Source organism: Microcebus murinus, chromosome 12 (genome assembly GCF_040939455.1).
Source record: "Microcebus murinus isolate Inina chromosome 12, M.murinus_Inina_mat1.0, whole genome shotgun sequence".
Lineage (NCBI taxonomy): Eukaryota > Metazoa > Chordata > Mammalia > Primates > Cheirogaleidae > Microcebus > Microcebus murinus.
The window spans coordinates 5,462,787-5,486,148 of NC_134115.1; the positions used below are offsets into that span (position 1 = coordinate 5,462,787).

Genomic DNA, 23,362 nt, shown 5'->3' on the forward strand with positions numbered 1-23,362 from the left:
ACCGCCTCGGCCTCCCAAAGTGCTAGGATTACAGGCGTGAGCCACCGCGCCCGGCCTGGAGCTCAGTTTTTCTATTTGAAATACAAAAACAATTTTCTAAAACTCTAGGAGGTGGGAACAGGAACACTACTGTTTTGATGATCCACAATTAGATGAACTGATCAATGTCTGTTGGTAACATCCCTTTTTTTCCTTGGTAAGAGTTTAAAAAGTTCTAGAATAAATGCATTTTTCTGGTCATACCCTGACAATTTCATTCCAAATGTCTCCTGGGAGGCACATACCACGTAAGGGAACCCATCTTCATCCTCCTCACTCTCATACCCCTCTGAGATGGGGCGGAGACGCTCACCTGCTGTGTCCATTCATGGCAAGAAGACTGGATTAGCTCTGAGCAGTAATGAGCACCTTCTAATCATGAGTTCAACTCATGTTCACATGATCAAGTCTGAGAAACTTGGTCTTATCCAGGATAGGAAGCTGCTTCTCACTGTCCTATTGTTTGTCATCACTGGGATTTGGGTGGGATGCTGCTCTCAGGTAAGTCAGACATCTAGTCTTTGTCCGAAGGTGCGGCGCTGCTGGGAGTTCTCCTACGTGGAGGTGCAGGGACTGGCTGGCTGCATCAGAGGTCCCAGGGACAACAGAGGCGCCCACTCTGGTGGCAGCGACTTCCCTTGTGCATACATGTATTTTTAAAAGTCCTCAATCTCTTATATTTTCTTGGAGATGAGTCTACAATATTTTTAACTATCATTAACCAGTTAGTAACATCCCCTCCACTATGAGAAATATTGTAAAATAAATACCAAGACACTTCCTTCAACCTAGAGGATACCCTGAATTACAGCCATATAGTAATGAAAAGCGACACTATGTCATGACTCACATAATTCAAGCAGAAGCCAAATTAAACATCTATAATCTCTTTCCTTGTTTTTAAATCTCCAGAAGCTATTTCTTGAAACAAATGATTCAGAAAAAAAGTAATAAAAAGGTGTGTAGCATTGCCAGGGATGAACAGATATCTGTATAAAAGCTAAGAAATACTTTTCTTAAGAGTTTGAATGCTAGTAAATGGTGACCAATTACACAACACTGCAACCGCCTTTTCATTGCTATAATTTTGTGTACTAATTTCAAACCACAATCTGATTTAGTTCTCCAACGTGCTTAAGGCAACACTTCCAGTAATCATGTAGGCCACTGCTTCTCAAACTTCAGCATGCATTCTCATCACCTGGAGAGCAAGCCAGGAGCTTCCCCAACCCAGCCCCCACAGGCTCTTCAATCAGCAGGCTGTAGAGGGACCAAGGAAGTCCTAATAGGTTCCCAAGTGACCAAGTGCTGTTGCTGCCTATCTATGGACCACATGGGTGGCACTGATACAGAACAAACACTAATTTCTATGTGTTTGTGGTCCCCAAAAGGTAAACTGACATTGTAGGAGACATTTATGTACTCTCTGCTCAACACTTTAAATAAGTTCTAAAAATACCATTCTAATTATTTTGTCATCAAGAAAAGATGATAAAAAACCTTTCATCTTTTCACGAAGACTCCTTAGTGGTTTGAAATAACGTACTGACTGTCCCACTAGAAAAAAAGGTTTTCCTTGGGGCCAAAGTGTTTTATTAGGACAACAGAATAAAAACTTTAAAACCATAAATGATCCTTTCTACCTTAATGAAAAATTTGTTATTTTTTATTGTTTTCTGTGCATGAGTTATATGCAATACAATCCATGTTTTCAGAATTAAACTGTCAATATTAATTGTAATAATAAGAACATCATAAAATTTTCATGAACCAATTACAGGGTTTTGCTTCACGAGGCACTAGGCTCAAAACTATTGTGAGTTAAATACAACTCACATGGCAGTTAATGTATTAATTACTACTATCCTAATCAGTATTTAAATATCTCATTTTGGTAGCCAATATCTAAAGACATCATACATGTAACATTAACTATCACTAGTTTCAACTATCACAGTTCCTCTATGAACCAGTAAATGCCTGCCACACACCTATGTACTTGGTTGTATAGATTAACTGCTGATAGTCTTTCCAGTCTATTTGGTATTGTTATAAAAGCAACTCCCTTACTCTGAGTTCCAGCAGATCTTAGAAGAAAAAATTGGTTAAATCAAAATAACTGTCTTTTTGCAAGATTCAAACCAGCAAGTAGAGAGAAAAAAACTACTTTGCTGGTAATTATTACCAAATACAATACACCAAATACTGTCATTTTCCAGCTTAAAGTGACAACATAAAAACAAGATGGAGGGGGGAAGAAAAGTCAGTTTCCCATCCAAGACCTTATGGTTTCTTTCCTTACTTAGTCTACACACTGTGCACTTAGAACACTAGAGATACCTATGGCAAATGTTCAAACAACTGAAGGACCTCCAAAATGCTATTCACTTCACTGGCATGAATGCAGAAGTTACTGCAAGGTGATTAAAAAGCATTTAACGATCTACCAACTGAAGATTGTTCACACCATGGTGCATGTACACAAGTGCACAAAAGTTATCAGTCTTCATGCTGATGACTGAAATGACCCATTTTTGAGATGAGACGATAAGACAGTAAGTAGGATGTGGTAGTTACTAACATGGGCTCTGGAATCAGACTGTCCTCTTTCCCAGTCCTAGCTTGCTCCCAAGTTAGCTGCATGGCCTTGGACAAGTTACTTAATCTTTCTGTGCATCAGTTTTCACAACTGTAATAAGGGTTCACAGTTCCTGCGGGACAGGGTTACCATGAAAACTACAAGAGACCACACCAGGGAGGAGGAGGAGGAAGAAGATGAGTACAACGACATTCTTTGTGAGCAATTCGTATCAGTATTTTATAAAAAGGAAAAATGGCTGGAAATACCTCTATGTAGTGTTTACTAGATCCTGGCCCACTTTCTGAATGTAAGTCAGTGAAGCATATATCAAAGTCCAGTCACCCTTTCCAACAGTACCTTGAAATGGAAATCTATCCCCTATTCAAATTGAGTGAGAGGGATTTATATTTGATAACTAAAACAAAGAACCACTTCAACTAAGTTCATCTTAGACCCCCTCCAGCTGTATCTTCCCTTCAAGATATACGTTTAATCCAAAAGTATTTCCCATACAACTTCCTGGAAATCTTAGAAAGTTTTATCCACTAGTTTGTGCTCAAAACACAGCAAGGTACACAGCCCACAAGAGACACAGTTAATAGCTATTTACTTAAAAAACAAACCCCAGCTATATAAATGTTTCCCATGTGGTCTCAATGCTTCTGACCATGCTCCCTATACCCTCCTGACATCTTACAGGGAGAGGTGCTACTGTGCTCTGAGGGCAATTCTGCTATTTTCCCCTCAAGTAATCAGAGGCAACTACACATGAGAACCTTCCTCAGCCCTCCTACACTGACGTGTAAGTGGCAGACGGGGTGACTGCCATCACAGAGTGCCAATGTCCACCGATGTAGAGTCCCACACAGCAAGTGCTGAGTGAACCCTTACTCCTTCCACGTGGAGGCAATGAAGGGGAGAGGTTGGCTACAGTTGCTTTTGTATATTTGTTCTCCATAAAAATTTCATTTGTAGAAAGGAATCTATGTTGAAAAGTTGAAAACCTCATTGTTGTAGCCCAATACCTTGACTTCAGGCAGGAGTAAGCTGACCCCAGACACATCAAGGGCCCGCAGCAGAGCTCGTGCTGCATCAGGCCCTCCTAGCCCCAAGACCAGCACCTAGGGGAGCCTGCCTCTCCACCAGGCAGCCTCTGCACAGCTCCATGCAGCCATTCCTCCTCATTCCATGTGAAAGACATTCATAACCATCATTTGTGAATGGGAAACTTTTGTTTGAGTCTTTTTTTTCATCTACTCATCTTCAGATTTGGATTAAGAATAGAAAAAATAGGAAAAAAGGGTTGACAACTTTTCCATTCATTAACATCTCCCTTTTGCTACATAATAACATGCTCAAGGATTCTAGTCTTTGAGACAAGGAACAGAATGAGATATTCTTTCAGCTGGCATGCATAAGAACTTGAAAATATTTTAATAGGTAGATGTTTATTTCTTATGATCTAGGAAATCAAATCCATGAGTTAATGAGAATTATTTGCTTAAGATGAGGCAAATGGAATCTCCTCACACACTCGAGTTCAACCCTATGAATATCTAAAATCCTAAGTAAATGAACTTTTAATCTTAGATGATGATTTGAAAATATGTAAAAATGATTAAAATAGAATGCCCATAACATTCTCAAAGCCTTTTATTTTAACCTAACAAAATCTATTTTGAATGAACTGCTTTAGTCTTGCAAAGTTGGTATTTAATTTGCCTTTTTAACCTACTGTATTTAAGTTTTTATCATTACCTAATATTTATGACATATTTGTTTTTATTGTTATTGTTCTACTTGGGATAAAAGATGGTTTCCCATTTATGATAATTTCATAAGTGGAGACATAGCACAAATTATCAGATCACTGCATATAGCAAAACCATGAAAGCCATGAGCAAACAAATGAAATCTGAGAAACATTTTATTAAACCTCAGGAAAACAAGAGCATACTTATCTAACCTTTGTATTTATGCTTTCCAGGTCATTTCTTAGGCTGAATATTACAAATATTTACATTAGGTATCAAGTATTCATTTGAATGGGAGACATGTTTGGTTTAACCACTAACAATTACTGAAGGGCACTCCTATTCATCCAGATCCTTCAAGAGGTTTCTCACCCTTTTCAGTCACTATGGGCATAAGCTTTCAATATGAATAATTTGGAAATAGATGCTATAAAGAGTGCCTCATATAGTGTAAGGATCAAAGAGTGTCTTTGACATATTTAATAATCTATGACTAAGAGTCTTACAATTAAAATAGACTGTCAAAGTAACACTTCTGGGATGTCATAGCACAGTCACCAGTGCAAGGTGGACACTTGTGAAATCTATTAAATACAATAAAGTAAAAGCGGATATTATAATTTAAGATAGTATCTCAATTGTCTTTTTTTGGATGTAACTATATCACTCACAAAAATGGTTTCTGGGAAAAAGTGGCTTCTGTACTCTGGCACCTATAGAATTTAGGTTTGGGAACACGTCACTTCAAATACATGGTTATCTAATTATCTTTTAAAATGGATATGCTTTCCCTAAAATCACAAGCTTTTCCTTCATTTAAAGCAAGACCAGGAAAGGAAGGCTAAGGACCCTGCAGCCTTTCCAAAGAGAGAAGTGAGAGAGGTCCACCTTCCACACTTCCCGCGTGATTCTTTTCTTCCACTGGGTCAGCTCCCATTAAGCTGGAGGGGAAAATCATGACCCTGAGGCTTTTAAAGGCTGAAAGGTAGGCCTGGCACACTTCAGCCAGCCAAAGAGAAGGGAATGAACAGGTAGTATGACCACAAACCATTTCTCAATGCACATCAAGGCCTGGTGAGGCTATCACCTCTGAGCTAAGAACCCCTCATTCACAGGGGAGGGGACCCCTCCTATGTGATCTCAAATACTAGTCAACAAAAGGTCACAATATGCTATCTAAAAACAAGTTTCAGAATTGCTTACTTGTGGGACGTCCTCTTCTTCATCATGTTTGCAGATACGCCAGCATGGCCTATAAGAGAGATGAGTACACAGTCAATAAACACTGGATAAGATACTTTAGAACTCAGGAAAAAACTTAACTTCTGAAAAACTGCTAAAAAGAGTAGGAAAAGAAAATAATTCATTAACAGCCACATGTAAAAAAAGTCATTTGTTTACTTAACTCTGAAGGAGGAGATATACAGAAAGGATTCTAGGAAGACAAACTGGCAGAGCCAACAGTTCTCCACCCCGCAAATCAGCCATAAAAAGCACAAAACCAGAATTGCATGGACAAAAACTACACCCAAAAAAAGCAACAATCCTAGCCATAAAGTACTAAATGGTACAGAACTGTCTTCCTGTCATAAACAACTACAAAACAGGACAATATATGAAACACCTCGTTTCAGACACTGAGAGGAATGGAAACACAGGCCTAAGGGACTTGGGAGCAGAAAACAAATGAGGAGAGCCCTGCATGGACCCTGACTTCACTCCTGGAAGCAATTTAAGGACAATGGTATATGAAGGGGGATTCAAGATGAACACTGTGCTTTTGTCAAATTGCAAGGCAGTCGGGAGCTGGAGGGGGTTGGGTGGCTGGAATTTGTGGAACTGAGTGTGGGCAAGGAGGGATCTACTAAGGGATCTACTCCAAAGTCTGCATTTGGGAGAAGGGGGTCTTCAATCTTTGGCTAAACATAAATCTGCACATATACAATTCTGAGAAGTCACAAGGGGATAAAGTTGTTCAGATTCCATCAGCCACCTCTCGAACACTTGGGGCAATCAATAACAATGGCAAAAGGTGGTCCATAAAAGAATTCTGAGGAAGACCTGGAACAAAGGCCATGTAGATCCAACCACAGCACCTGCTTGCCAAAACTGATTTCAACACTCTTTAAAAGACATCAACAAAGGCCTCATACTCAACAACCCAACATTTCAAGTGTCTAACATCCCATCAAAAATTATTAGACAGGCCAGGTGCAGTGGCTCACACCTGTAATTCTAGCACTCTGAGAGGCTGAGGTTGGAGGATCCCTTGAGCTCAGGAGTTCAAGACCAGCCTGAACAAGAGCGAGACCCCCGTCTCTACTAAAATTAGAAAAAATTAGCCGGGCATGGTGGCGTGCACCTGTAGGACTACAGACTACAGCTACAGGAGGCTAAGGCAGAAGGACTGCTTGATCCTAGGAGTTTGAGGTTGCTGTGAGCTAGGCTGACCCCACAGCACTCTAGCCTAGGCAACAGATCAAGACCCTGTATCCAAACAAAAACAAAAACAAAACAAAACAACAATTATTAGACATGAAGAAAAGTAGCAGATTGTAACCTCATAATCAAGGTGAGCTACTGAAATGAAGTATATACAGCAGGAAAGGACATTAAGAGATCTTTAATAAGTATGTTCATATATTTAAAGAAAAATTCAAACACTTAAAATAGAAAAATGGAAAGTATAAAGGAAACAAAACTAGTGGAAAATAAATGATCCAAAATTAAAAATTAACTGGAGGTAATTAACAACAGAACAGACTCTGCATCAGGGACCTGTGGGACAGTATCAACTGACCTAACATAGAAGAAACTAGACTCCAATTGAAAGTGAAGAGAACAGTGAGGGAGAAAAAAATAATGGCAGCAAGTTTTCCAGACATGATAAAAAGCATGCAAACACAGAGCCAACAAGCTCAACAAAGCCAAAGAAAGATTAAAAAAAAAAAAAGGAAACCACACCATAGCACTTTCTAATCAAATTCCTAAAAACCACTGATAAAGAGAGAATATATTAAAAACTGCTAAAGGCCAGGTGTGGTGGCTCACACCTATAATCCTAGCACTCTGGAAGGCTGAGGCAAGATCACTTGAGGTCAGAAGTTTGATAACAGCCTGAGCAAGAGTGAGATCCCCATCTTTAACAAGAATAGAAAAAATTAGCTGGGCGTAGTGGCAAGCACCTGTAATCCCCTACTACTTGGGATGCTGAGGCAGGAGAATTACTTGAGCCCAGGAGTTTGAGGTTGCTGTGAGCTATGATGAAGTCACAGCACTCTACCCGGGTCAACAAAGTGAGACTCTGTCTCACATACACACACACACAAAAGCTAAAGAACAGAAGACATTAAATACAGAGAAACAAAAATATTAAATAAATCTGGCTCCAGAACCATTATCAGAAACATAAGCCAGAAGACAGAGGAATAACTCTTTTAGGAGCTACAACATAAGCAAATCAACCTACCCATAGACTTAGAATATTATATCCAGCAAAAATACCTTTAAGCTACAACACATTGATAATTATATTAAGTGAAAACAGTCTAACTATACCAATTAAAAGACTGTAAATAAAGGAAAGAACCAATTATTAATATCAGGCAAATGAACTTCATAACAAACAATATTACCACAGATCAAAAGAACATTTCAAAATAACAAAAGGGTCAATTAATCAAGAAGCCAAAATAATCTCTAATACATATGAACCCAATTAGGGTACTGAAATACATGAAGCAAAAACTGACAGAATTGAAGACAAAGACACATCCATAATTATACCTAATTATACAACTCTCTTCTCTCAGCAATTGATATGACAAGTGGGAAGAAAATCTGAAAGGATGAAGACATGAGCATCATGAACAGCCAGCCTGACTTCACTGACATTTATGGAAAACTAAACCAATAATGCCGAAATACACATTTTCCCCAAGTTCACATGGAAACACTCAGATACACCATACTGCTGAGTCGTAATATAAGTCTCAATACACTTATAACAAATTGAAATCATACAAAGTATATTCTCTAATATTCTCACATTAGAATTAAACTGTAGATAACTAATAAAAAGCTATCTGGAAAATTCCCAAGTACTTGAAAATTAAACAAATCTTCTAAAAACCTTATGGTTCAAAGACAAAATCACAATGAAAATTTCAAATATTTTAAATAGAATAAAAATGAAAACCCAATGTATCAAAATTTATGGGATGCAGCAATAGCAGTACTTACTATATTCATCAGGCATGCACACTTAAATGAAAAAGGATGAAGATGTGAACTTCTTATCATAAAGTCAGAATAATGGCTCCTCTGGGTAGAGGAGGAAGCTGAGACTGGAAAGAGATACAGGGAAGCTTCTTCAAAGTTCTCTCTCCTTGGCCTTATATTAAGTTGCACATTTTTTTAAAATACAAATTTCTCTATTAATGTCACATTAACAATTTTTAAAAGCTAACTCAATAAAGGCAATACATGGCCAGCTGGTCTAAATGAAAGATTACCACCCTAGTTCAGAGATAAAGATGGTGAGACAGCAGCCTGACTGCTAACGGAACCACTCGGCCCACTTCACTCACGACATGCACTGAGAGATAGTCAGAAGCTTGACAGTAGCTAACAGGTGAAGATTAAGTATGTGATGGCCCCAAAGAGTGAAGACAATACAAAGACTAGCAGCAACAGAGGGGCATAAAGGAGATTAGAAATGAAAAACGGAGACGTAAAAGTAAAGAATTCACTCTAGAACTACAACAGTTACTAAGATCCCCTTTCTTCTCACCAATATACACATAACCCAAAATGGATATACCGAGTACGGGCTTCCAGGAAAGGGGGCTTCAAATGCTAAACATCACCATTATGTCCTCACAGAGTTAATTTTCACATTTAGGAAAAAAACAATCTTCCTTTATCAGCCAAGAAAAGGTTAGCCATTTATAATCAAATAATCCTTTAATCTTGTCTGATCTGGTATATAAAGAGCTTTTGTAGTTAAATTTGTCCCAACATATAAAAAGCTGAACAAACTAAAAAAAATCAACAACTCTTCTTAGATTGGTCAAAGAATTGAGGTCACAGATCAAACAACTGCCATCCAAACTGGAGAGAGAGTTAGGGGGATAGAGAATCACAACTTACTGGACCAGAACCCTCCACAGGAACCAGTGCCACGGTAGGAAACTTCAACTGTAACTGACATTGTTGAAGGGTCAGTGAAGACAATTCTGACGGTTAAAAAATCCCAGGGGAAAGACACACGGACAAAGAGACCACACTACTCTTAGGAGGCCCCCGGCACCACTTCTAGGAACTAGAGAACCTGGTCAAGCCATCCTGTCCCACAAGGGATGAGTGTAGGGTAGACTGAGAAGCACAGGCCAGGGGCACAGGTTCAACAAAAAAATGAGACCTAATCACAGGACTACAGAATGCTTCTCCTCCTGCTATACCTTACCACCACACTACTAAACATCTTCTTATAGCAGCTCCTTTTGCCCAGACATCATAGGTGTTTTTCAACAAAAAATGAAAAGGCATGTTAAAATACAAAAAGTACAGTTTGAAGAGACAAAGCAAGCAACAGAACCAGACTCAGATATAGATATAGCAGGGATGTTGGAATTAACAGACCACGGATTTAAAATAACTATTATTAATATGCTAAGGTCTCTAATGGATAAAGTAGACAGCGTGCAAGAACAGATGAGTAGTATAAAGAGATAGAAATTCTAAGAATAAAAAATGCTACAGATAAACAATATAATAGACATAAAGAATGCCTTTCATACGTTCATTAGTAGACTGGACTGGGCTGACCAAAGAACCTCTGAGCTTGAGGACATGTCAATAGAAACATCCAAAACTGAAAAGCAAAGAGAAAAAAGAAAAAAAACAACATAATATTCAAGAACAGTGGGACAAGTGCAAAAGGCATAACTTACACATTATGGAAATACAAGGAGAACAAAGAAACAAACAGAAGCAATACTCAAAGCAATGTCTGAGAATTTCCCAGATTAACATGAGATACCAAACCACAAATCCAAGAAGCTCAGAGAATACCAAGCAGGAGGAATGCCAGAAAATACTATACTGAAGCATATCATACTCAAACTGCAGAAAATCAAAGATTAAAAAAAGTAAATTGAAAGAAGCCAGAGGGGGAAAACACACCTCACCACAGAAAAGTGAGACTTTTCACACCAGACTTCTCAGAAACCATACAAGCAAAAAGAGAGTGGAGTGAAATAGTTAAAATGTTGAGAGGAAAAAAGCCATGCACCCACAATTTTGTATCCTGCAGAATTATTCTTGAAAGAGGAGAAAAAAACCTTTCTCAGACAAATATTGACAAAACTTGTCACCAACAGACCTGCCTTGCAAGAAATGTTAAAAGATGATCTTCACAAAGAAGGAAAATATAGGTCAGAAGCTCAGATCTACATAAAGAAAGAACATTAAAGAAGGAATAAACGAAGGTAATATAAAAAACTTTTATTTTTCTTAATTGAGCTAACTGTAACAGTTTGCTCAAAATATTAGCAACAGTGTATTCAATTATGTATACCTGTGTGGGTGTATATTATTGCTATCATTCATTTCACTTATATGTACACACATACACAAAGTGAAACACCAGTCTGGAGGGAGCAATAAGGAATATGAGGATCCCTCAGTATCACTGGAGGACTGGTTCCAGGACCCCCTTAGATACAAAAATCCATAAATGCTCAAGTCCCTTATATAAAATAGTGAAGTAGGCTGAGCAAGGTGGCTCATGTCTACGATCCCAGTACTTTGAGAGGGCAGGGCAGAAGGGTCACTTAAGGCTAGGAGATTGAGACCAGCCTGAGCAAGAGCAAGAACCGCGTGTCTCTACCAAAAAATACAAAAATTAGCCAGGCGTGGTCAGCTACTTGGGAGGTTAAGGCAGGAGTATCACTTGATCCCAGGAATTTGAGGCTGCAATGAGCTATGATCATCACTGCATACCATCTTAGGCAACAGAGGGAGATCTCATTTCTAAAAATATAAAAACACCAATTAAAAGGCAGAGACTGTCAGAATGGATCAAACAAACCAATATACAACCTCATGCTGTCTACAAGAAATCCACTTTAAATATAAAGATACATAGATTAAAAGTAAATATATGGAGAGAAGATATAGCATGCTACCAATAATCAAAACTTTATTAATTTTAGACAAAGCAGACTTCAGAGTAAGAAGTTAACAAGTATAAAGGGAGGTATTACATAATCATTAAAGTGTCAACCTCCAAGAAAACATAACCCTTACTGTGTATGTGCCTAACAAACAGAGCATCAAAATACGTGAGGGGAAACTCATGGAACCACACAGAGAAACAGATGATCCACTACAGGCTATCCCTTATCCAGAATGCTAGGGACCAGAAGTGTTCTGAATTTCTGGGATATCCTGGGAATGAGACCTAAGTCTAAACATAAAATTCATTTCTGTTTCATATATACCTTATACACATATCCTGAAAGTAATTTTATACAATGCTTTAAATAATTTTGTACTTGAAACAAAGTTTGCATAAACTGAACCATCAGAAAGCGAAGCTGTCATTATTTCAGCCACTCCTGTGGGCAATCTGTGATTGTTTCACATCACCATTGTTTCCAACTCTGAATTTACATGCTATTGACAGCAATCATTTTCTTACATTTATTCACATGTAAGTTCTTAATAGTAAAAAATATGACATACCATCAATACAGTGAAAAAATAATGTATTCAGAGTAACTAAACAGTATAGCAGCATCACCAGAATACCTGCATCAGCTGCTAAACAACAGCAACAACAAAGATAGGGGCTTTCAGTCTTTACCTACAACGCTGTGTTTTGATTAAAAGGTACATGAATTATTTTTAGGTGAGAAGGAACATCAAAGCAGGGGAGGGACAGGAAGGGGGTTCTCCAGGGAAGAGGAGACATTGTGCTGAATGGCTTTTTAAAAGTTTCCTACAGGGCCGGGCACATTGCTCGAGGTCGGGAGTTCGAAACCAGCCTGAGCAAGACCCCGTCTCTACTAAAAATAGAAAGAAATTAATTGTTCAACTAAAAGTATATATAGAAAAAATTAGCAGGGCATGGTGGTGCATGCTTGTAGTCCCAGCTACTTGGGAGGCTGAGGCAGGAGGATCGCTTGAGCCCAGGAGTTTGAGGTTGCTGTGAGCTAGGCTGACACCACGGCACTCACTCTAGCCTGGGCAACAAAAGTGAGACTCTGTCTCAAAAAAAAAAAAAAAAAAAAAGTTTCCTACAGAGTCATCTGATTCTTTAACAACGGTTTTTGTCTTAAAAGACTTTCTTTGATTTTATCAACAGATATGATTTCTGCTTCTGTTATGAATGAATATCGCTCAATAAGTCCATTACACATTTTCATTACATTGTAATAGGCATTTTTTCTGCAGTGGCAACATCATCTTCATTGCCCACCTGTGGTATTGTGACAGTTCTCAAAAAGTTCCAAATGTTGAAGCATTTTGGATTTCAGATTCTTGGATCAACCTATATTATAGTTTTAGACTTTAACATCCTTCTATCAGTAGCAGACAGATCTAGAAGGCAGAAAATCAGTAAGGACATATCTGAACTCAAAAGCCCTATCAATCAACTATATATAATTGACAACTACAGACTTTCACCCAATAGCAGAACACAAATTCTTCTCAGGCTCATGTGGAAAATTCACCAAGAATTATGAGCCATAAAACACATCCTAACAAATTTAAAAGAATAGAAATCATATAATGTATGCCCTCATACTGAATTAAACCAGAAACTGGTAAAGATAGCTGGAAAATCTCAAAATATGTGGAGATTTTAAAAACCCTTCTAAACACAAAGAAGAAATTTTAAAATATTTTGAACTAAATGAAAATGAAAACACAATTTACCAAAATGTAGGATGCGGCAAAAGCAGTGCTTAGAAGGAAATTTATAGCAATGAATTCATACATTAGAAAAGAAGAAAGACTAAGGTCAATAATCTATACTTCTATCTTAGGAAACAAGAAAAAGAGGGGCAAATTAAATCCAAAGTAAGAGTAGGAAAAGAAAATTATAATAATTAGAGCAGAAACCAATAAAATTGACAATTAGAAATCAATACAGAAAAATTAACAAAACCAAAAGCTAGTGGGATTTTTTGGTTTTGTTTGTTTTTGTGACAGAGTCTCACTCTGCTGCCCGAGTTAGAAGGCCATGGTGTCAGCCTCGCTCACAGCAACCTCAAACTCCTGGGCTCAGGTGATCCTCCTGCCTCAGCCTCCTGAGTAGCTGGGACTACAGGCATGTGCCACCATGTTTGGCTAATTTTTTCTATTTTTTATTAGAGATGGGGTCTTACTCTTGCTCAGGCTGCTCTCGAACTCCTGAGCTCAAACAATCCACTGGCTTGGCCTCCCAGAATGCTAGGATTACAGGCGTGAGCCACTGAGCCCAGCCTAAAAAGCTAGTTCTTGAAAGAGATTAATAAAACTAATAAATTCTTGGGCCAGGCAAGGTGGTTCACGCCTGTAATCAGGAGTTCGAAACCAGCCTGAGCAAGAGCAAGATCCTGTCTCTACTAAAAATAGAAAGAAGTTAATTGGCCAACTAAAAATATGTAGAAAAAATCAGCTGGCATGGTGGTACATGCCTGTAGTCCCAGCTACTCCGGAGGCTGAGGCAGTAGGGTCACTTGAGCCCAGGAGTTTGAGGTTGTTGTGAGCTAGGTTGACGCCATGGCACTCTAGCCCAGGCAACAGAGTGAGACTCTGACTCAAACAAAACAAAACAAAACAAAAAGAAACCACAACTAATCAATTCTCTATACAGGCTAAGAACAGAAAGAAGACACAAATTACTGATATGAAAACTCAAAGAGGGGACAATACCATAGATCCCACATACAAGATCTACAAAAGGAAAATTATGGTTGGTCCAAGTACAGTGGTGTTTACAACTAATTGATCATAACCAGTTATGGAACAACTCCTTTGTTCCTTCTCCACTCCCACTGCTTCCCTTGATAAGCAAATGAAAAAAAAAAAGGAAAATTATAAAAGTCACATGAAAGAAATCAAAGAACTATATAAATGGAGGGACAGTCCATATTCATGGATAGAAAGACTCAATACTGTCAAGATGTCAGTTCTTTCCAACTTTATCTACAGATTCAAGGAATCCCAATCAAAATCCCAGTAAGTTGTTTTGTGGATATCATCGAACTGATTCTAAAGCTTATATGGAGAGGCAAAAGACCCTGTTATAGCCAACACTATATTGAAGGAGAAGAACAAAGTCAAAGTGCTGACACTACCCAACTTCAAAACATATATAAAGCTAAAGTGTACTACTGGTGGAAGAAAAGACAAATAGAGCAATGGAATAGAATAGAAAACCCAGAAATAGTTGAATATTATTCAACTGATCTCTGATTACAAAGAAAAGGCAATATAATGGAGAAAAAAAGATCTATTTTCAACAAATGGTGCTGGAACAACCGGACATCCATATGCAAAAAAAAAAAAAAAAAAAAGAAGCAGCAGCAGCAGCAGCGGGAAGGAGATAAAGAATGAATCTAGACACAGACCTTATACCCTTCACAAAAATTTAGTCAAAATGGATCACAAAACTATGTGTAAAACACAAAACTATAAAACACCTAGCAGATAACAGGAGCAAATCTTATGGCAATGACATTTTAGATACAACACCAAAGGCAAGATCCATGAAAGAAACAACAGATAAGCTGGAGTTCATTAAAATTAAAAAGTTAACACCCTGCAAAAGATACTGTCCAGAGAATGAGAAGATAAGCCACAGATTAGGAGAAAATATTTGAAAATGGCATATCTGATTTTAAAAACTGTTATTGAAAATACACAAAGAGCTCTTAAAACTCAGTAAGAATATTAATATTCTTAATATCAATAATATTAACATCATTAAAAAAACAGGCAAAAGACCTCAACAGACACCTCACACCAAAGAACATTTACAGATGGCAAATAAGCTTCTGAAAAGACAGTGTTACTGGTGATTTCAGACCAACAAAAGTTCAAGAACCATGCTAAACACTGTGTGTCATTACAGAACTTCAAATTAGAACCAATACCACTATACATTTATTAGAAAGGCCAAAATTCAAGACACTGACACCACCAAATAAAAGCAAGGCTATGGAACAAAAGGAATTCCCGTTCACTGCTAGAGGAAATGAAAAATGGCTCAGCCATTTTGGAAGACAACTTGGCAGTTTCTTATCAAGTAAACATACTCTTACCATACAATCCAGCAACTGTGCTCTTTGGTATTTACCCAAATGAACTGAAAACGCATGCCTACACAAAAACCTCACATAGATATTTATAGCAGCTTTATTCATAAATTGCCAAAACCTGGAGGCAACCAAGATGTTTCTTTAGTGCATGAATGGATAAACTGATACATCCAGATACTGGAATATTATTTAATGCTGAAAAGAAATGAGCTATCAAGCCATGAAAAGACATGAAAGAAACTTAAGTGCATATTACCAAGTAAAAGAAGCCAACCTGAAAAGGCTACATACTGTATAATTTCAACTATATGACATTCTGGAGAAGACAAAACTAGGGAGACAATAAAAAATCAAGGGAGAGAGGTATGAATAATGGGAGCCCAGGGGACTTTAGGGGGCAGTAAAACTATTCTATACTGTACTATAACTTAGTTATATCTGGTGACAACTCACAAAATTACACAAGAATTTAAGATTTGATGTAATTCTCCTTCCAGAAATTTATCCAGTGATACAACGGTAAGACATATGGACAAAGCTAGTCATTGCAGCTATTATCTGTACCAGCAGAAGAAAAACAACCAAAATGTCCAGTAATTACGTGAATTAACTAACAACGTATATCCACACAACAGAGTACAATTCAGTTGTAAAAAATAATGGGGAAAATCCCTATGTACTGCTAAGGAGTGGTCACCAATACACATTGTTTTTGTTGTTGTTGTTGCTGCTGTTCTTTTTTTTTTTTTAAGAGACAGGCTTTTTCTTTGTTTCCCAGGCTAGAGTGCAGGGGTACAAGGACAGTTCACTGTAACCTCAAACTGCTGGGGTCTCAAACGATCCTCCTGCCTCATCCTCCCAAGTAGCTGGGACTATAGGTGCGAACCACTACACATGGCTCATCGTTTTATTTTTGTAGAGATGAAGTCTATGTTGTCAGGCTGGTCTCAAACTCCTGGCCTCAAGTGACCCTTCTACCTCAGCCTCCCAAAACACTAGGATTACGGGCATGAGCCACCAGAACTGGCCCAATATACGTTAAGTAAAAACATCAAGTAACAGAAGAGTAGGTAACTGTATAACTATTAACTGGGAACTGATAGCAGTTTGTCACCAAAAAGTGGGTTTATATCATCCATGTGAGAATCACTGATTTTCCAGTGGAAAACAGAACAAGATCCTTTATGAGGTAACTTCATTACATCTATTTGTTGAAGTGAGAAAAGAAATAGAACCCTAATTTACCAAACAAACTGACTCTTGAACAGTTCAACTGTATTGAACTACAGTATTCAGGAGAAATGAAATACAACCAAAATGGTTTAACAGAGGATCATTCAGACACAGTTCCAAAATAAGACCAACTATTTTAACTGAATTTTGTGTAGACTCAGATGCTCCAATGATAAAGACCAATGTCCAATCCAGCAACTCATTTGAATTAGAAATTCTGACCAATTCTCATTCACATCACACTTTCTGGCTTCCAACCCTATGACGCATTCCTCCCCTGTGAGTACAGTTAAGTTTTCACTTAAGGTCATGGATAGATTCCTGGAAACTGTGCCTTTAAGCAAGACAACATACAGCAGGTCCTCAGGATAACATTGTTCATTGTAAGTTGTTTCCTTACAACATCAATGAGAAAAAAAAATTAGTTTTGTTTCCCTTAAAGTCAAAGTTTCCAAGAGCCTACAACAACATTAAGTGAGGACTCACTGTACTGTCTCTCTTTTAAAATTTCACTGGGAGCTGTCAATGTGATAGTCTCCCTGTTGCTCAGCAAATTCTGTAAGCCCAGCTTTGCAGACAGAGAGTGGTCTCTAGTGGTGCAGCTTCAAAAGAAGGTAAAATAGTAAAGACTATATAACTTTAAGGTAGAAATCAGAAAGTCTGAAAGATGAGCCACTATCTGTTATATGAATACCAACTATCATCACCCAAGCAGGAAATGTGACAATCCATTTCTAGAGAAAATCCTCACAAATATGAACCCTTAGAGTTCAATAATGTAAGTGAAGTCTATCAAGCAACAAGTGCCACTTTCTCACACACAGCTTCCCATCAACTTCTTAGAGCCTTGCCAGAGTATCAGCCTAGAATCAAAAGGTTTAAGGAAAGCCCCCAAATGAAACAACAACTAATAGCAAAGAGACGCAAACTCATAAGCAGCATGTATAACACCAGAAAGGCTTTTATAAAAAGTCATGTATATGCCCAGAAATGTAAGCTACTTGTATATATGATATAAACAAGTATGAGAATAAAAAAAAGGGCTCTTAGAAATTTAAAGTGCTGAATTCAAAAAAAAAAAAAAAAAAGGTTGAAAAATAGTCCATAAACTGCCCCAGAAAGAATGAGATGAAATAAATAATTGGAAAAAAAAGGACCAACCTAAGAGGCCTAATACATCCAAGTAGCATGTATTTCAGAGAGATGATCAAAGTTTTGTGAAACAAGATCAAATTGATCTTGTGAAACAAGATCAAAATTTTGTGAAACAAAATTTCACATCGTTAAAGAATGACTCTAAAGATTGAAAGCCTGAAACAATAAACAAAAAAGACACATACTACTGTATATTATCATAAAGTTTAAGAACACAGAATTCTATAAGTTTCAAAAAAAGAGGAAAAAACTACTAGACACACACAAAGACAGACCAATAAAAATGGCACTCAACTTCTCTGATCAGCAACAATGAAACCCCAAAGACAATGAGGAGAGTAATAACTTAAAAATTCTGACTTAATAGTATTTCCAACCCTGAATATTAACCAGCCAAAGTACTGAGCATGTAAGCAGAATAAAGACAAAGTCAATGCAAGGTCTCATAAAACATTTATGCACATTTTTAAGAAATGTACAATTATATAATTATTATAGACAATTTCAGACATACACAAAAGTAGAGAATATGAATGAATTACCATGCACCCCACTTGCAGTTTTAACAATCAACTCATTCATTGCCTATTCTTACATTTTCTCAAGATGTACATGTTTCACTTGACAAGAGTACACAACAAAAAAGGGAAGTATGGCATCCAGGAAATGGGGAGAATCCAACATAAAAAAGAGGAAAAAGGAATTTGTAGAAATACTGCATCAAGTCTAGAGATCAATATAAATTAGAAAAAAGCAAAAGGTGCTAGAAAAACATGAAACAGATGGATTATCTACCACATTGTGCAGGAAATTATACTGACAAGGGTTTTACAAAGCTGTTGGAGAGTTTACAAGTTTCTAAAAAATTTAAGCAAATAGGAAAAAAAGCAATCACTAAACTCCAGGAAAACAAAATGTACCAAACAAAAAGGGTAATTATGCTGCATTACTTGACTCAACAGTGTTCAATATTTATGTATTAATTTTATAACAGAAACGGTACATATGATTTTAACCAAAAACATTATCAGGAGGCTGGTAGGAGAGCAAGATGCTCTGTGAAAAGAACTAAAATCCTCAAGTCAATACATAATATCTAAGATAAGTGTATCAAGAAGAATTTGAACACTTTTACTATTTATAAACTTGAAAGGTAAAAATCAGAATGAGCTAAAAGTACTACCCCTGGAGAATCTACAGTTTTTTATTGTAAAGCCTTTTAACACTACTTGACATCTTCAACTACAAATTTTTATAAATGTAATGAAACTTGATAAAAATTAAATCAAGTTTTAAAAGAAAAATATTTGAAATGACAAAAATATTTATTAAACATGAGTATTAGGTACATGGATATTTATTATTACTATTCCCTGTATCATCACGATGATGAAAAGTATGTCATAAAAGGGGAAATATTGCAACCTTTGGTAAACTAGTGAAAATAGAGGCTAACACTAGGGGAAAACGTGAAAAAACTTTACCATATACTGTAATAGTACTTACTACCCAATGTCCTTAGGAATACCTGAACTATTACTTTAGTAGGCAATTAAATTACAACATAACTATGTAGATAAACTTAAGTACCTTTCAAAATAGAAATTCCTAATATGTTGAACAAGATAAAGAGAATTTAAAATTTTAATTTTCAAATTTTTTTTGATCACTTATTCTCTATGTCAAAGACAGTACCAGGTAATGGGTGTCATGGCAGGCACTGGAAGTTACCTAACCCAATCTATTTACTACTGGGGAAGTTTTAAAACATAGCCACAAATGCTTAGATACTCCTTCCATCAAGTATAGGGTTCATGCTCCCTCCCTTGAACCTTGGTGGGCCTCTGTGACTGCCTCAACAGAATGAGGCAGAAATGAACCTCTATGAGTTCCAAGCTAGGACAGAAAAGGCCACACAGATGTGCCTTTTTCTTGGGATACTCTGGAAGCCTCCATGTAAAACCTCATAAGAAAAGAGATGTCCTAGGAGGCCCAGCTATTAAAGTCCCCAGCTATTTAAGTCCTACCAGCCCAGGACCTAGAGAAGCCAGTGAAGAAGCCTTTCAGATGGCTTCTGTCTAAAGGCATACCTGAGCCACCATACCAACTCTAGAATGCATATCTGGGCTTCTTGCTGTATGAGACAAATAAACCTCCTTTTAGGTGAATTTTCTTTTATTTGCAAATGGGCATATTCATAATGGATACAGGGCTTTAAATGCAACAGGGCATTTGTCTATGTTAACAGGAAGAGTAAGACTTAACTTTATAAACAATACTGATCAAGGGAGGGATCAGCAATCTTTAGAAAACTGGGTATACTACTGTGAAATATATATTCAGTCTTCCTCCCCATTTCCTGACTTACAGCTTCTAAAACCTTTAGGATTCTCTGGAATGGTGTGAGTCTTTTGTGTGCTAACAAGAGAACTGGTAGCTGAGGACCCCTAGGTAGCTTCAAAATGGAGGATGGTTTCTAAAAGGATTCAGACACCATTAAAGGGCAGGAGGGGCTCAAGGTTGAGTTGATCACCAATGGCCAATGATGCAATCAATCATGCCTATGTAATGAAGCTCCCATAAGAACCCAAAAGAGAAGGGTTTGAAAGTGCTTCCAGACAGGTGTACACTATCTGGAGGTTCCTAAGGAGTGGCATGTCCACGCCTCTTCCCACATGCTCTGCCCATGCATCTTTTCCATCTAGATGCTCATGTGTATCCTTTGTAATATCCTTTATGATAAAACAATAAAAAAAAGTGTTTCCCTGAGTTCTGTAAGCTGCTCTAGCAAATTAATCAAGCCCAGGAGGGATGGGAACCCCAATTTATAGCCAGTCAGTCAGAAGTTCCAGAGGCCCAGGCTTGCATCTGAACTGGCATGTGAAGTAGAAGACAGTCTTGTGAGACTGAGCCCTTAACTTGTGTGATGTGACACTATCTCCAGGCAGACAGTATCAGAATTGAATTGAATTGGAACAGCATCTGCCGCCGAATTACCTGGTTGCTGGTAAAAGGAGCAACCAATCCATCTTTTCCTATCTCCTTAAGTACACAACATTGAAAAAGAAAAAACCACCCTATGGTCTCTTATGCTAAAACATGTAACAAGAGGCCAACTAGAATTTACACAGAATTTGCTTTGTCTTTAGTCCTATGACATATGCTATTAGAAATATCAGAAGGAGGAAATAGAAGAACAAAGTATTTGTCCAGATTAACAATCTCCCTCTTGCAAAAAGTAACATCTCTCGGTTTAGTTCCTTCAGTTATTTATGCCACACTACACATCACTTCAATCAGCCAGCTTTCTTTCTAACAAGAGGACTTCCAAATCAATAAAGAAAATAGGAGTGTTAGATTTGGAATGGTGGGCATAAAAATACTTCAAATGACAGAGACCTGGAAGCTTCAGTGGTCAATAAATACCACACAGCAATCTTTTCAATTAAAAAGAAAAAAAATGTATCGTAAACAGTATGATCAATATGTTACTAAACACACCGGGAACCTAGTTAAACACTTGACATACATCTTGCAGGTATATTAACAGTCCCATTTTTTAAATGAGAAAAACCAAGCCTCAAGACAACTAAGAAACGCACTAATGTTTATATAACTAATGAAAGAGAGATGGCATTCTGAATAATAAGCTTTCAGATGAGACAGACTTCAGTCAGCACTATCCCAAATTAATCTTATTGCTAAATAGTGAACATTTAAATCAATATTAACTTTATAAGAGAGGGGCTAAAATAAAGATACGGGGTACTTAGAAATCTCAATCCTTGTGGCTATCTCTACAAAGGAACTACAAATACTATAGTAAATAAATATAAGAAATAGTTCTAAGTCACACAGCAAAAATTTTATAATATTAATTTGCAACCATAATTCCCAAATTCATTTATCAAAGAACCTTAAAATGTTATGACAGACTTTTCAACATTTACATTTATCTGGAATGGAGAAGAATGTTAAGTCCCAAAGAAAATATCACTTACCTATTTTATAGAGTATCCTATAACATTTTGTTTATCTTTGTTTTATGGGGGCTAGAAATCAGGCAAAGTTTAAACTTCTATTCAAGTTGCATTCGCTGTGTGCCACAAAAGTAAGAAGTAATGTAATTTTTATTAAATGTTCTTTTCATTTGCATACCAGTAAAGTTCCTTCAAATAAATATACAAAAAATTCCAAGTTTATCTTTCTTCCTTAAAGCGGCTCAACATCCTAAATCTCATTAAATCCAACTCATCTGATATTTCACTTTCATTTCTTCTTTCAAAAAGAAGTAACTCCCTTATTTTAATATAATCCTATTAAACAGGCATTTATAATTCCTTTGCTAAATTTACTGGACATCCATCATTTGGTAGAGGCTTAAACAGAAAAAAAATTTAGTGTGACTGCCTTCTTCTCAAGAAAATTTAAATCTGTTTCTTCACATTTGAATGTGTATAAAATATTAGAAATCACAAAATTTCAAGAATGGCAAAAACCACCAGGTATATTATGTGAAACACTTCTCAATTTTACACTTGTTCTAAATTTATTATACTCAAATACGCTCAGAACCACATCGCCTACCTGCATCAGCTCTGGACCGCTGGCCAGGTGTCTTTCCGAATGGGGTCTTCATTCATCTGTATTTAAGTGAGCAGCAGAGCTGCTGGACTAGGGTGAAAATTCAATATTCTCCAATTTGAAACTTTTCACAGAATGTTAATGTTCTCGTTAATCCACCATCCAAGTGTCTCTTTTACAAGTTCAGCAAAAATACGTGAAATCACAAGCACTCTGTAAAATAGTGAAACAGTTTATTACTAGAGCATCAAGAGCGCAAAATTACGCCTAGTGAGCCATTAAACATTAACATAAAATCTTAAACATAAATATTAGTTAAAATATACTTTGCCCAAAGCAATTAACTTTATTTCCTAAGATCTGGGTTCCCAGAACAGGACGAAACAGAAGAGTGAAAAGGAGGCAACAGACCCTTTAAAAGAGAAAGCCTAGGACATTTGCAAGACCCAAAAGTTAAGTTCCTCAGAGATCAACTGCAACACAGTACAGCTCTCTGGCTTTCCCACTATATCCTAATGCATTTTGCTGCTAGAAATCAGAAAAGGGTGGATGCTGGGATTTCAGAGAAGATTAAAACTGGCATGGCCCATCTCTCTCTCTGAAGGTGCACAAAGAACCAGAGTCTGGGGTTGAATGACTAGGATATAGGTTCACCAGGGGAGGCAGAGTGACAGGACCGAGTACGGGCAGCACAGGAAATC

At 37.3% G+C, this 23,362-nt stretch overlaps 1 protein-coding gene across 6 annotated transcripts in view; it reads right to left on the reverse strand.

The window, feature by feature from the left end:
* Positions 1-23,362, reverse strand: part of SPIN1 (spindlin 1) — an 86,871-nt gene that overhangs the window by 32,405 nt on the left and 31,104 nt on the right. For 5 of the 6 annotated variants that reach the window (XM_012738525.3, XM_076008477.1, XM_012738522.3 and 2 more), the window contains exons 2-3: positions 22,665-22,874; positions 5,578-5,626 (exon numbers count right to left, since the gene is read on the reverse strand). In XM_012738525.3, coding sequence (XP_012593979.1) covers positions 5,578-5,626; positions 22,665-22,716 — 101 coding nt within the window. In that variant the 5' untranslated portion in view covers positions 22,717-22,874. The remainder of the gene's footprint in view (positions 1-5,577; positions 5,627-22,664; positions 22,875-23,362) is intronic. The other variant, XM_076008478.1, reaches the window with a different exon arrangement.